The 14,867-nt window shown below is 45.8% G+C and overlaps 1 protein-coding gene across 2 annotated transcripts; it reads right to left on the reverse strand.

Moving 5' to 3' along the window:
- Window positions 1–511: 511 nt before the first annotated feature.
- Window positions 512–14,644, reverse strand: ANP32E (acidic nuclear phosphoprotein 32 family member E). 2 transcript variants are annotated; one of them, XM_004588841.4, is made up of 7 exons: window positions 14,236–14,644; window positions 10,948–11,097; window positions 10,304–10,426; window positions 8,206–8,371; window positions 6,452–6,627; window positions 2,152–2,206; window positions 512–894 (listed from the first exon to the last, which is right to left on the reverse strand). In XM_004588841.4, exons 1-7 carry the CDS (start codon window positions 14,287–14,289, stop codon window positions 827–829), a joined length of 792 nt encoding a protein of 263 aa, XP_004588898.1. In that variant the 5' UTR covers window positions 14,290–14,644; the 3' UTR covers window positions 512–826. The 2 variants fall into 2 exon arrangements, with proteins under 2 accessions (XP_004588898.1, XP_058516174.1); XM_058660191.1 differs by lacking the exon at window positions 14,236–14,644 and adding an exon at window positions 13,361–13,399.
- Window positions 14,645–14,867: the final 223 nt, after the last annotated feature.

Here is a 14,867-nt window from a genome sequence, read left to right on the forward strand (position 1 = left end):
TGAAACAATGAGGGAAGGTGATCCTAAAGGAATTGTTGAGAAGAAAAAAGAACGCACACCTAAGAAACAACAAAAGAAATGAGCGTTGGCTTGTCACGATCTGCAGTCTGAATGAAGGGCTCGCCTGCAGGTCTCTAGGTTTAGTCTAAGCAACTTTCCAACGATAAAATCTTATCAGCCACAAGAAAACCCATGAACTACGTTATTGAACAGAACTGCCACACAACCCGTGAACACAATTACTGAATAGAACCTTTACAATTCTGCTTCTGCTTGCTTATTCCTGTGACCCTGTGACCCGCCCCCGCCCCCAGGAAGAAAAGCACCCCAATATCCTTATCCAAATACACACCACTTCCTTCAACTAGAGATCTCTGGATCACCCCTAAAAAAAGAAAACCAACATATTCAAGCAACTACTATTATTTCATATCACAATGGACTGTAATCTTAGTTAATTTATAAATAACCTTAAAACCACATGAGTGAAATGCAGCAAACTACACCTGTGTAAAAGCGATCATGTTTTAATTATGAGCTAAACATGACTAACACATTGAGCCTGAATTAGAAAACTGAATTCTAAATAAATTCTAGAAATTCTCACAATGGAAACCAATGGCAAGGATTCTCTACGTACAGTATGATCATTAACAGACTAGTAACTCTTATTTGGAATGATAAGGCAAAAGTAGTAAAACCAAACTTCTATAAAAAGTTACACATTCTCTTCTGAAGGGACAGCTATTATACACGGAGAAACAAGGGAAGAGGTGATCACTCCACTGCACACCAGGAGCAGCAGGGCCTCTGGTCTCAGAACGATCTAGTCATCTTCCTCGCCTTCATCTTCAGCATCTCGTTTCCTCTTCTCCCCTCGAAGACTTTCTTCTTCTGAAAGAGGAGTGACAGGAAAAGTGTCAAAACCCAACGTTAACGGGTGAATGTATGTCAAAAGCTTTGAATCTCAGTGAACAGTTAAGGGCAGAAGAAAATTAAACGCTTTTCTCTGAATTTCTCTCCATTTCGGTACATTGAATACTTCAAAACTCATAAGTAATAACAGCTTGTTATGCACCCTTGTGGCCAAATCATGAAATACAGATCAAGCAACTAAAAACTTAGCATCACTGGAAGTCAGGAAATTGTAAAATTTTTCTGAATAGAGTGCACTCAATAAAGACTGCCAGAGTGACTCAGCAAAAGGGAAGACAGATACAGCCACACCCTTCCAAAATGGGAGGGTCTAAAAACAATTTTAAAAATAGTAAAATAATAAATTATTTTGTCATTCTTATTTTTTGAAGAAATCTATTTGTTTTTATTGGAAAATCAGATTTACAGAGAGGAGAGACAGAGAAATCTTCCATCCATTGGTTCAATCCCCCAAGTGGCTGCAACGACCAGAGCTGTCCCAATCCAAAGTCAAGAATGTCTTCTGGGTCTCTCACGCGGGTGTAGAGTCCTAAGTTTTTGGATCATCCTCTACTGCTTTCCCAGGCCACAAGCATGGGGCTGGATGGGAAATGGAACAGCAGGGATTAGAAGCAGTGTCATTGTGGGATCCTGACGGTTGCAAGCCAAGGACTTTAGCTCTTAAGCTACCACGCCAGGCCCAGTTGTTTGGTTTCGTTAAGTGATAAATGGATATCCTAAGATAATTATGCTTCAAGAATAATTTCAGGGCCTGCCAAGGTGGCTCAGTGCCTTCCAGCCACTGGGATATCACGTGGGTGCTGATTTGTATCCCGGCTGCCCCACTTCCCAAACAGCTCCCTGCTTGTGTCCTGGGAAAGCAGTAAAGGATGGCCCAAAGTCTTGGAACCTTGCAACAGCTTGGGAAACCCAGAAGAAACTCCTGGCTCCTGACTTTGGATCAGCTCAGCTCTGGTTGTTGTGGTCACTTGGGGAGTGAATCAATAGATAGAAGATCTTTCTCTGTCTCTCCTTTTCTCTGTAAACCTACCTTCCCAATAAAAATAAATTAATTTTAAGAAAAAATTAATTTCAAAAGTTTCAAAGCACTCTGATCAACACAGCAAAATCAGAAGGATCAGAAATGATTTACACTATAATCTCTGAACTCTGAAAAACACAGGTGAGATATCGGTAATTTCAGAAATTGTCTAAGCCTACTATACCATAACTCACCCTCATCTTCCTCTTCTTCTCCTTCTTCAACATAGTCATCATCATCTTCTTCATCCTTGAAATTCAAATATTGTTTGAGAATAAACCATAATACAGAATTTTTGTCATTTGTTTTAACACATTTCAACAAGAGCAGAGAAACTATGCTTATTCTATGTTTTGACAACCTCTGCAAATTCCTAGTTTTTTCATGAAAATAAGTTATGCTTTGGAGGTGCACTATTCAAAAGAACTTTCCACAACAGTGGAAATGTGCACAGTGGTGTGCAATGCAGTAACCACCAGCCACACACCCAGTGAGCATCTGAAATGTAACCAGTGCAAATGAGGAACTGAACTTTTAGCTTTATTTAATTTCAATTCATTTAAATAGCCATATAAACCTATTAGCTAGGGCCCGGCGGTGTGGCCTAGCGGCTAAAGTCCTCGCCTTCAACGCCCCAAGATCCCATAGGGGCACCAGTTCTAATCCCGGCTGCTCCACTTCCCATCCAGCTCCCTGCTTCTGGCCTGGGAAAGCAGTCAAGGATGGCCCAGAGCACTGGGACCCTGCACCCGCGTGGGAGACCTGGAAGAGGTTCCTGGTTCCCGGCATCGGATCGGCGCACACCGGCCCGTTGCGGCTCACTTGGGGAGTGAAACATCGAATGGAAGATCTTCCTCTCTGTCTCTCCTCCTCTCTGTATATCCAGCTTTCCAATAATAATAAATCTTTAAAAATAAATAAATAAAATAAAATAAACCTATTAGCTACCATAACAACTTTAACATACCAGAACAACTTTTGAATGTCTTAAAAATAAGGGTCTTCTATTTTACGGATGGAGTGAATTCTTGATCTCAGTTTTCTGTCAGCAAAAGTAAATAACAGGTAGAACATCCCTAATCTAAAAATCCAAAATCCTAAACTTTTTGAATGCCAACATAATGTGACAAGTGGAAAATTCTATAGTTGAACTCACACACAGGTTGCCATCAAAATACAGAATACATTATGAACACTATGGTAAATTACCTTCAAATTACATGTACAAGATAGCTATGAGCTATAAAATAATCTCAGGGCTAGATTTAAATCCCATACCCAAGATCTCATGTATATGCAAATATTCTAAAACAGAAAATCTAAACACTTCTGGCCAAAGCACTTGGGATACTCAATCTGTTTTAATTTAGCAAGATCTGTAAGCTCCTTTTACATCTATAACTCTACAAAATAATAAAAACCATCACAAAATTTTATCTATAATTCTTAGGGAATGAGATTAAGAATACCTAGGGTTGAGTTGAAGCATCCTAATCACTTTTTAAACTCTGGTCAGTCATGATACAAATCTAAAACATACTGCACATTATAGTTTACATTTTTTTCTCAAATAATCATGTTCACCTTTTTTGGTTATCATTTAAGTAAGAACAATGTGCCAACTAACATATGTTGACACCCTCAGATCCTCTTAACACATGTAGGATGGTTTTCTCCCTTTTAAAATGACTCTGGACTCCGCTTTGAGTAACTAGTTTGTATTCCTTCTCTTTTCCAGTTAGTTCCTATTTCAATTTTAATCTGTGATAAAAGAGAATATGGGTTTAGCATAAACACTCTCCTACAGATGTCTCTTGTTAGATTTTGTCAGCTTGGAGCTCTTTTACACTTCCTAGTTGATTCTTGGCCATGTCCCAAATAGCTGAGTCCCAGATAGATGGCTTGCTACTATATGTTCGAACAAAACTAAAGCAATCTAGGATCTCCCTTTTCATGCCACAGAATTTCACTTCTCTGCAGAAATATTCCAACCAACTGATAAAGGTTAAGAACCACTGAGGAATTAGGGAAAGCTTGGATAATCCCTTCACACAATTTCGACATCCCATTTGTGTCCAGAAACAATAAACAGAACAAAGCTTCCCAGCACTAGGCAAGAAGGCTCTGGGAAACTCCACTGCACCACCCTTAAGTCAGCAAGCATGCTCACACAGTGAACTGCAACACTACAAAGTCCTGTCACACCAAGGTCCCAGCAGCGGACAGGAGCAGAAGGAACAGAATAGCAAAATATTTCAAAAGGATCACATTAAAAACCAAAAGAGCTGAGGCTGGCATGGTGGCAGAGACAGGACCACCTCCTGACAGGCTTCCACCTGACCCAGCCTTGGCTGTCCTGGATATGTAGGGAATGAACCAGCATGTGAAAGATTCCCTCTCCACCCTTCCCTCCCCCAGCCCCCAAACCACTGCCTTCTACACAAATAACTCTTTAAAAGACAAATAATAACAATAAGTACCTTCAAACTTAAACACACAGAAACCAAGAAAAGGAGGGAAGAGAAAGAGTGATGGGCAGCAGTTCACGCTGTTGCTCCACTGCCCATCCAGCACCCTGACTGTGGCCCGGAAAAGCAGCGGAGGATAACCCAAGGCCTTAAGATCCTACACCCAGGCCCAGTGCAGCAGCCTACTGGCCGGGGTCCCATAGTGGTGCCGGTTCATGCCTTGAAAGACCCGCATCCCATCCAGCTCCCTGCTTGTGGCCTGGGAAAGCAGTAGAGGACGGCCCAAAGTCTTGGGACCCTGCACCCGTGCGGGAGACCTGGAGGAGCTCCTGGCTTCAGCTAGGCTCAGCTCCGGCTGTTGTGGCCATTTGGGAAGTGAACCAGCAGACGGGAGATTTTTCTTTCTCTGCTTCTCTCTGTAAATCTGCCTTTCTAATAAAAGTAAATAAATAAATAAATAAAAGTGGTATAAAAAAATAGTGATCAGTGATCTAATCAATGTAAAGATCATTAGGAGAACAAATAATACTAACAACGTATAGTATAAATTAAGAATGCTTTTAAGTACTAAAAAAAATAATTATGAATTAGGACAATAGACCTCAATTTAACATTAGGAGAAAAGAATTTCTCTGAATCCTCTAATCATTTGTTCCATGGGCCATTGCTGATGTGTAAAGATGAGGTGTGAGAGCGATGTGCCCTTCCCCACAAGCTCACTGTGCGGTGCAAAGTAGACAAAAAAGGTCTGACAAGTTTCTTAATACCAGGGCCTGCCAGCACCAGCATCCCAAGCAAGGTCTGGAAGGAACAAACCTTTAGAAAGTTACAGGAGCCCCTTTACCAAGGATATATGAAGGAAACAATAGGGAAATGGTGGTCTTACCCACTTTCCCATAGCCCTTGTACCGTTTTACCCTAATTAACAATGTAAAGATTGCCAAAATATAATAAAAAAAAAAAGAAAGTTACAGAAGGGCCCAGTGCATTACCCTAGTGGCTAAAGTCCTTGCCTTGCATGCGCCAGGATCTCATATGATCGCCAGTTCTAACCCTGGCAGCCCTGCTTCCCCTCCAGCTCCCTGCTTGTGGCCTGGGAAAGCAGGAGACAACCGACCTGAAAAAGGCTCCTGGCTTTGGATCAGCTCAGCTCCAGCTGTTGCTGCCACTTGAGGAGTTAATCAACAAACGGGATATCTTCCTCTTTGTCTCTCCTCCTCTCTGCATATCTGACTTTTTAATAAAAATAAATAAATCTTGTAAAAAAAAAAAAAGTTCCAGGAAGCTTCAACCGTGAGGCAACTCCAGAGCTACATTTATGAAGAGTTCACGAGAGTGGGACATAGATACACATACACAAAATCCCACAAAGCTGTACTTCTGTTTGCCACAGCAAAAATGAAAATAAAAGCCCACAGAGAGCAGGGGGAGAGTCATTTTAGGTAAAAGCAAACAAAGTATACACAAACACACAAAGGCAAGGATAGCCTGATGTGATGATGTAGTTTAGTACTGAGAAGTCAGGTCACTGGAGGAAGCAGGAGCCAGATAATCAAGAGCCTGGAATGTCGAGGGCCCAGAGAAAGGAAATGGTTTCAGGAAGCCAGTATTGGGACCCTGTTTGTATCGGCTCCCAGGCTGCACTCTAGCGAACAGTCAGAGGCACTGACACTGTGCTCCAAGACCAATGAGCAGGCTGCCACAACAGTGCAAGCAGACTGGCGGGTTCTCTGCAAAGTGCCAGGGACTGGGTACTTTCACAATCTGATGAGGCTGCTACCACCTCAGTTCTACAAACACAGAAACTTGGGCAGCGGGATGGGATACAATCTCTCCACTTTGAAAGATATCTGGGGGGTAAAATCACTAAGCGTTGGCGATTACCTGGCCCCAGGCAGGGTTGGAGACAATGCGGTAAGACAGGCAGACAGAAACAGCTCTCAGATTGGACAGAACCCACTTTGAAGGTGCTTAGCTCTATGCCTAAGTAACTCATTTTCAATGGACATTTAAAGTATGTATTCACCTGAATCTCTTCTTTCATTAAGTAGGAGAGGCCCACTTCTTCTTCTCCCTCTCCTACTTCTGAGCCTGCTTCATCTTCGTCCTCATCCTCATCCTCCTCTTCTTCATCCTCCTCTTCCTCAAATCCTTCAGGGGGACCAGCTTCATCTTCTTCCTCATCATCATCTTCATCACCATCTTTGAAAATATTATTGAAGATAAACAAACAACTAGGCAAATGTTTCTTGCTTGAATGTTGATCCTATTTGCCTAATTACTTCAAATACTAAGCCTATGGGTGAAAAGTTCCCTCAGGCTGATTCTTTTTCTTTTTAGTTTCTATTTTGCATCACAGGTATTCACTATTGAAGTGCAGTTTCTAAACCCTCAAGTTCCATGTGGAGATTTTCACCAAAACATCACATGCAGGCCCGGGGGCATGGCCTAGTGGCTAAAGTTCCCGCCCTGAATGCGCCCCGGGATCCCATTTGGGCACTGGCTCTAATCCCAGCTGCTCCACTTCCCATCCAGCTCCCGGCTTGTGGCCTGGGAAAGCAGTCTAGGACGGCCCAATGCCTTCGGACCCTGCACCCACGCATGGGAGACCTGGAGGAGATTCCTGGCTCCTGGCTTCGGATCGGCGCAGCTCCAGCTGTTGTCGCCACTTGGGGACTGAATCATTGGACGGAATATATTCCCCTCTGTCTCTCCTCCTCTATGTATATCTGACTTTCAAATAAATAAATAAATCTTAAAAAAAATCACATGCACTAGTTTGTTTAACTGCGGACACTTCAGAACTGCAACTCCTCCCTGGGTACTGGGACATGTGGAAAGTCATGAGTGTTTCCCATTTGTCTCTCTCCTTCCCCCAGGAACAACAAGAAAAAATAGCAAATTCGGAAGTAATGAGTTCACCCAATTTTCCCTAAACCTCGATCCTTCCCACCCTGATCAACCATGTAATCATTATCAAACAACAAACAACAAAAAACAAACTACAACTCTATCATTCTATCATTTTCAAACATTGTTTAACCAACTTTCTTTACAGTAAAAATCTTTTCACCTGAGATTAACCACCAGTGTCCCATTATTAACAAGTTGCTGATTCGTCAAATTTGCTAGTTATCCATTTCCCCAAAAATGTACATTCACTACCTAATTCTAGAATATTCTTCAGCACCTCCAGAAGAATTCCTATCCCCATTACCAGTCCCTGGTTGGTCTTCTCTCAGACCTCAGCAACTCCTCATTTGCCCTTTGTCTCTCTGGATTTGCCTATTTTGTACTTCTCATATAAATGAAATCAAGCTGTGTGCTGCCTTGTGTCTGGTTTCCTTCACGTGCAGAATGCTATCAAGGGTCACCCAGGCTGCTGCCATCAGCACTTGCCCTGTCTCCACACTATACAGAGCCACCACTTTATCCATTCACCAGCTGATGCGCACCTGACTTCTTTTCACTTTTTTGGCTTCATTTCTCAGGAAGGACGATATAAGAAGCTGCCACTTTTACCCAGTGATGGTCACACAGGTTTATATGGACCTAAAGCCTCATGGATTTTCAAATTATGCTAATTTTTAAGTCCCTGAAACTGGAAATCTGAAAGGAGAAATAAAGGCTAGAGTAGGGGAGGCAGGGGGAGAAAGAATTTTGGTCTCACTAGTACCTTGGGTTTACTTTTCACACCTAGATCTCCAGGCCGAGTCTAATCTGCTAGGCTGTGGGAGACGCTGTACCCACAGCACGCCGGTGAGCACAGAGGCAGCTTACCTTCATCATCGTCCTCTTCAGAGTCCGGGGCCTCGTTATCCTCCTGATCAAATCCATCCAAGTATGTGATTTGCTGCAGCAGTTCAAAAATACTTCCTCTGTAATCTTCCAGGTTTGTGATCTCACAGTTAAACAAGTCTAGACTTTTCAAATTTTTAAGATTTTGCTGCAAAAGTAAAGTTAAAATTTACATTCAAGCTTTAAAAAAAAATGCCACATGGTGTCTTCTAAATTCACAAAACATATTTAAAGCCGAGAAAGTGATTTTTGAATTTTTAGATTATAAGAGGTTATTACATCAAGCACAGCACAACCCTCCTCATTAATCCCTGGCACATACAACTCACGAGATCAAAACTTTGTGCAATTGACTGGAGCACTCCAGTACCTGAGTGTCCTACTACAGCAGGCAATGCATTTTTGTTGGCTCAATCTGGGCATAAATAGGCAACAACAGTATCCTGGTCAGTTTAAATCTACAGATAAAGTTATTTTCAGTAATTTCAACCTCTCCCCAGCCTTTTATTTTATCAGTCAGAATGCTATCAGTTTCACTTCATCTTACCATTCCAGCAAACAAAAGGACAAATAATAAAATGATGAAAAAATACTTGATGCAGCCCTATTTCAAAACCAAAGATGGCTTCCCAAACTGTTAAATACATCTTTGACAATGGGATGCTGGACTCTCTGCCACTGTCTACATCTACAATGTCAGGGTACACTTACACAGCACAATGATGCACTTACTACTGTTTTTGAAGGACTATATTATTGTAATAATATAGGGGCAACCAATAGAGGGAGGAGATTTGGGGGTGCGGGAGGGGAATCCCAGAGGCTAAGGAACTGTACCATAAAATATTTAATTAAAAAAATTTTTTTAAGTTCTTGAAACTGGAAACTAAAACTTCAGCTGAGGAAAAAATGAATTTCTCACTAACTCAAAAATTCACCTAGGAGTGGGCATTTAGCCTAATAGCAAAGACTCCCCCTAGGCCACCTGAGCCCCACAGCAGAGTACCTGGATTTCAGTTCCAGCTCCAGCTCCTGCCAACAGAGGCAGCAGGGGCGGCTCAGCCACCCACACAGGAGATGCCCGCACAGGAGATGCCCGCACAGGAGATCCCGCACAGGAGATCCCACACAGGAGATCCCGCACAGGAGATCCCACACAGGAGATCCATCCCGCACAGGAGATGCCCACTCAGGATGGAGGGCCTGGCTAACAGCTTCAGCCCAGCCCTAGCCTCTGCCTCTCTCTGGGGAGTAACCCAGCAGATGGCATCCCTCTATCTCTCACTCTCTCAAGCATATAAATAAAACTTAAAAGCTTTATTTATTTATTTGGAAAGAACACAAACAGAGAGGGAAAGACAGGAGCTCAATCTGCCCTCCACTAGTTCACGCCCCACATGGCCACAACAGCACAGCTGGCCCAGGCAGATCCAGGAGCCACGAACTCCTCAGACCGCCCACCAGAGTGGCAAGGGCCCGGGCATACCAACAGGGAGCTGGATAGAAAGAGGGATAGGGCCTGGCAGCACCTCGCCTTGAAAGCCCCGGGATCCCATATGGGTGCTGGTTCTAATCCCAGCAGCTCTACTTCCCATCCAGCTCCCTGCTTGTGGCCTGGGAAAGCAGTTGAGGACGGCCCAATGCATTGGGACACCGCACCCAAGTGGGAGACCTGGAAGAGGTTCCAGGTTCCCGGCTTCGGATCAGCGCACATCGGCCCGTTGTGGCTCACTTGGGGAGTGAATCATCGGATCTTCCTCTCTGTCTCTCCTCCTCTGTGTATATCTGGCTGTAATAAAATGAATAAATCTTTAAAAAAAAAAAAAAAAAAGAAAGAGGGATAGCCAGGAGTCAAACAGCATCACATGCAGCGGCTTAACCAGCTGGCCTACAAAACTAGTCCCTAAGTAAATTTTTTTAAAATAAAATTTATTTTACTATAAAGGAAATCAATAGCCATCTATATCACAACATACATGAAATACATAAGTTTCAAGAGTTCAAGAGATGTTAGAACACTAACAAATCTCAGAAAATGTCAACAGAAAAGGCAGATGCACACACAAAACTTTTCACTCACCAGAGCTTCAACTGTACTTAGATCTTTGATTTTGTTTCCACTCAAATTGAGGTAAGTCAGATTTGGGCATTTCTCCGCCAGCACCTCCAGGCCTCCAGAAATTATATTGTCGCTGAGTTCCAACTATATTTTCAACACAGAGAGAAAGAGGAGGTTGGATGAGAGCTGAGAGAGCAGATCAAAGATTTTAAATGTATATCAATCTGAAAAAAAACAAACTTTTGTCATCCTCTCCAGCTTCAGATCCTCATCCCAGCACATTATTAATTGCTACATTCCCATCTCCTGCTGCCCAACAGTCCATGACAACACCTACAGAATGGGGTCCTAACTGCCCAACAGTCCATGACAACACCTACAGGATGGGGTCCTAACTGCTTTGCTCCCAGCTGTGTCCCACTTGGGTTTCAGGTCTCAGAGAAAAATAGTTGATAATAGTCAATCCAAACTTGTATCACAAAACAATGCTATTAAATTCAAACTTTTAATTGCAATATTATAGCCTACTGCAAAATTCTGTAACTATTTTCTTTAGACTTTTAAAAACAAGTTAACAGGCAGCACAGGCCTTCCATCTGGACCAAAAACTAGAACATAACAGCCAATGGTCTTCAAGTCATGCCTTCACACGAGTCCCAACTTACCTTCCGAAGTTTATTTAAGCTGGGCAGCTGAGCCAAGGAACTGAGTTCCACATTAGCCATACTCAGAAACTCCAGTTCTTTAAAAGTGTCATTCAGGCCTTCAATTTCCCCATTGACACACAGGCAATTATCAAGGACCAGCTCCGTCACCTGCAAGAAGGAGTACATCAGTGGATCCTCAGTTTACAGTCTGTTTAGCAACAGACCTGGGTCTTGACACTTGGGAACTGTGAATATTAAAAACATCAATCTGCTCACACAGATCCTTTCACTTCCCCCCACCAAAAAAACCTGCAGCACAACCTACAGTCTTCACTATAAGCAGTCTTTTAAACTGCGACTAAGAAGTTCAAGGCCTGCTTTAAATTACTAAAGCAAAAAACAAAAACTTTGGAGACCACTGGTATGGTGTAGTAGGTGAAGCCTCCAGCTGAGGCGCTGGCAATTCATATAGGGCTCTGATTCAAGACCCAGCTACTACACGTCCAATCCAGCTCCTTGCTTATGGCTTGGAAAAGCAGCAGAGAATGGTTCAAGTCTATGGAACCCTGCACCCATGTGGGAGACCAAGAGGAAATTCCTGGTTCCTGGCTCTAGCCTGGCTCAGCTCCAGCTGTTGCAGCCATTTGGGGAGAGAACAAAATTCTGTATATGTGTGTGCCTTCCTCTAAATAGTGTAACTCTAAAACATAAATCTTATAAAAAAAACTTTCAAAAAGTTCCATATGAAACTCATTTCTGCTCCAGATGAGGGGGACCATCAATATCAGGCATAAATCTATGCAACAAAGAGGGAAAGTTCCCCAGCTACTTCCCAGGAAAGGTTCAAACCATAAACCTAGAGAGAAGATGGGAAATTGTCCTATTAAGTTCTACAGTTTAAACCCCCTTATTTTAATTGGTAAATGCATCATAACTTCAAAATATGTATATATTATCCTTAAACATTGGCAAGCTCCTTCTGGGACAGCCCAGCTTTCTGGGTGCTGTTTGTTCTAACACAGGGGCTAAACTCCAACCCCCAGGACAATACATCCCTGAGAAAATGTTATTGTTCCCACCCACCGGGAGGTAGCCTATCTTCCATTCCCAGGAAAGCAGGCTGGGTTTCCTATTAGGTGAGCGTGGTAGTAACACAACTCCCTGCTGGGAGCCTGAAGGAGTAAATCTTGAGGAGAAAGGCAGGGGACCCTGGCTCCCCATCCTCAAGATGTGAGGACTTGAAATTCCCAACAAGAAAAGCCACCTCTATTTGCATACAGCCTTGACTTGCAGATTGCAGTCAGTGGAGAAGGGCTCCGTGACCTTCCACTTCAAGATGCGAAAAGCCAAGGCCCAAAGGGCAAGAAGGACGAGAAGGACGTCCCACGGGAACACCTTCTAGTAGGTGGCCGAGCTGTGTTCGCACCCTGGCCGGGTGCTGAGAGAGCTGGGTGTCAGAAAACCAGTTCTTCCAGCGGGAGTCTAAATCGCTTCACTACCCCTGGGGATTCCATTTGTTGTTCCTCTGAATTCTAGAACAATACACTCCACCAGCCACGTTCGTCCGCGGAGGAAAAGTCAAGAGAGGCGGCCAGAACTCGGTAAACCGTCTTCACAAAAATAACTGAGAGACTGTGTCCGCGGAAGCCGGCGACCCTGCGGGGGTGGGGCTCGCCCAGGTGAAAGAATGCGGGGAGACTCATTCATCTCTCCACCCCCTGATAAAAAAGCATCCTAAATGTGTGCTTCTGAGAGGCAACTTTTCAACTTCGATTTCTTTCCTTACTTTTTTTTCCCCTCACGCCTCTAAGAATAAGCTCCAGAAGACATCACATTTCCTCTGGGGTGACCCCGATCGCAGCCACCGTTTCCTCTCCGTCCCCCTCACCCCCCGCCTCCGCCGCCACCGTCTCCTGCCAATTTTAGGGAGGCAGACTTTTTAAAAGAACCACAATAAACACACACACACCAAAAAATCTTGAGTACCCCACTGCACAAAATGCCCAGACCAGGCACCGCCCGGGGTGGGGGGTGGGGGAAGCACGCGCCGCCCCACACGGAGGTCACCCGGAGCCCACCTCCCCCACACAAGGGCCGCAGCCCGCAGGGGGCCAGCGCCGGCGACCCCCAGGGCCAAGGCTGCCCACCTCGGCGGGCCCACGGCCTCGTCTCACGACCCGCGCCGCGCACAGGCTGGAAACTCCAACGGCGCGGGGACTCCCCAAGGAGAAAAAAATTAATAAAATAAAACGGGGGTTCGCCTCCCGGCGGCTGGCTCCCTTCGCGCCTCCGCCCTGCGCCGCGCCAGGAAGGTTGGGTGAGGCCGAGGAGACGCCCGCGAAAAGGAGGCGGAAACGCCTCCCGCCTGAGCCCCCGAAAAGTTGACCGCGACCCCGCCTCGCGTGGCCCCTCCCAAGCCCGTCTCTTTAACTAAGGCGACGGCGGCAGGGCGCATCACTGAGCTTCGCGGAACCCAGCTCGCGAGCGCACAACTACGACGACCCATTTGTGGAGTTCTGGGAAACCGTCTCCAGGGGATCGAATTCGGAGTCAGGCCACCACCACAAGACACGCAGAACAGCCTCGCCACCGCGGGGGGACGACAAGCGGATTACGCCTCACGTCCCCTCCCCACCTCGGGCCACGGCGACCAGTCCCCCCAAACTCGCCCGCGGTCCGAGGGCCCGCCGCTGACCCAGTTTCCGCCGGGGGACGGTCAGCGCGCGCCCCGCTTTCCCCGGGGCTGCCGTGGGCGCTGCCGGCGACCCCAACCCGCCTCCCCCACCCGCCGCGCCGACGTCCCCCAGGGCCGGAGGCCCCCGAAGCCCACCCCAACCACCACCCGTCAAAAACAACAACAAAAACAACAAAAAGCCGAGTTGGCAACGCTGCACAAAAGTTGGACTAACTTCTCAGGCGACGGCTGGCAACTGGGATGAGTGGGACCGGGGGGTCGCGCCCACGCCGCCGGCCCCCGGCACGAGCAACGAGGGCTGGCGAAGCGGCGGGGCGCCCCCGCCAGCCTAGCTGCCCACCCCCACGAGGCCAGGACGCCCTACTCGAGGACAGCCGAAAGGGGCTAAACCCCCATGCACACACAAAAACGCCCCCTAGAAACTTAAACCCTTCGCCATTTTAAGTGGAAGGTTTTAATGATTCAAAAACTTAAAATGAGCCATTTCCCCAGCCTCAGACCCACGAAAGGATTAGTTCGCCACCCTCCTCACACACCCACCACGACCCCCAGGAATCCCATCCTCCGAATATAGGACTGGTGGGCAAGGGCTGGGGGCTGAGTCATCTCACCTCCTCCGGGGCTCGGTTCCTTAACTCCAGGTTAATCCTCTTCTTCATCTCCATGTCCTCCTCCTGCTCTTCTGCCCCTACTCTCCTCCCTTCCCCTTTATTGCGCTTCCCACTACCCCCAACCCTAAAAAAAATTTTAAAGATTTGGAAATGAATGAAAAGAAATGTAAATATAAACGCCTACTATCACCAGTTAGGTGTGAAGGAGAAAGAAAAGAATAGCAAATGGAGTCCAAGGAGTTGGGACTCTAACTCAGCTGCCCCCACCTCCTTGTTCACACACCCGCGCGCGCACACACACGCACGCACACATACACACACACACACATACACACTCTCGGAGCCGCAGTTGCTTCCCCTTCAATGGCTGCTCAGAGACTGAACCTCCATGACACGGCACCGCCAACCCCCTGGCCTACACTCCTCCCACCTCCCGAACGTATTGGTTGAGTATTTAGCGTCACGCTCTGCCATTGGGCTAAAGAAATGCCTATCAGTGTTCAGGACGGACCTGGACCAGGATCTCTGTTTCTATTGGCTACGACCAAGCGCGCAGTTAACTCCGATAGGTCGAGGAAGGTGTACGTCCCGACGAGATGATTTTGAATCCCAGTCGCCCCCCTCTTTTTCTT

This window comes from Ochotona princeps, chromosome 2, assembly GCF_030435755.1.
Source record: "Ochotona princeps isolate mOchPri1 chromosome 2, mOchPri1.hap1, whole genome shotgun sequence".
In the NCBI taxonomy this organism is placed as follows: Eukaryota; Metazoa; Chordata; class Mammalia; order Lagomorpha; family Ochotonidae; genus Ochotona; species Ochotona princeps.

Excerpts from the sequence above, each read along its gene's own strand:
- ANP32E (XM_004588841.4), bottom strand. The coding sequence starts at position 14,289 with ATGGAGATGAAGAAGAGGATTAACCTGGAGTTAAGGAACCGAGCCCCG. Across the intron at positions 11,098-14,235 it reads GGAACCGAGCCCCGGAGGAG|GTGACGGAGCTGGTCCTTGA; the intron begins GTGAGATGACTC and ends TCCTTCTTGCAG. Across the intron at positions 10,427-10,947 it reads GCTTAAATAAACTTCGGAAG|TTGGAACTCAGCGACAATAT; the intron begins GTAAGTTGGGAC and ends TTGAAAATATAG.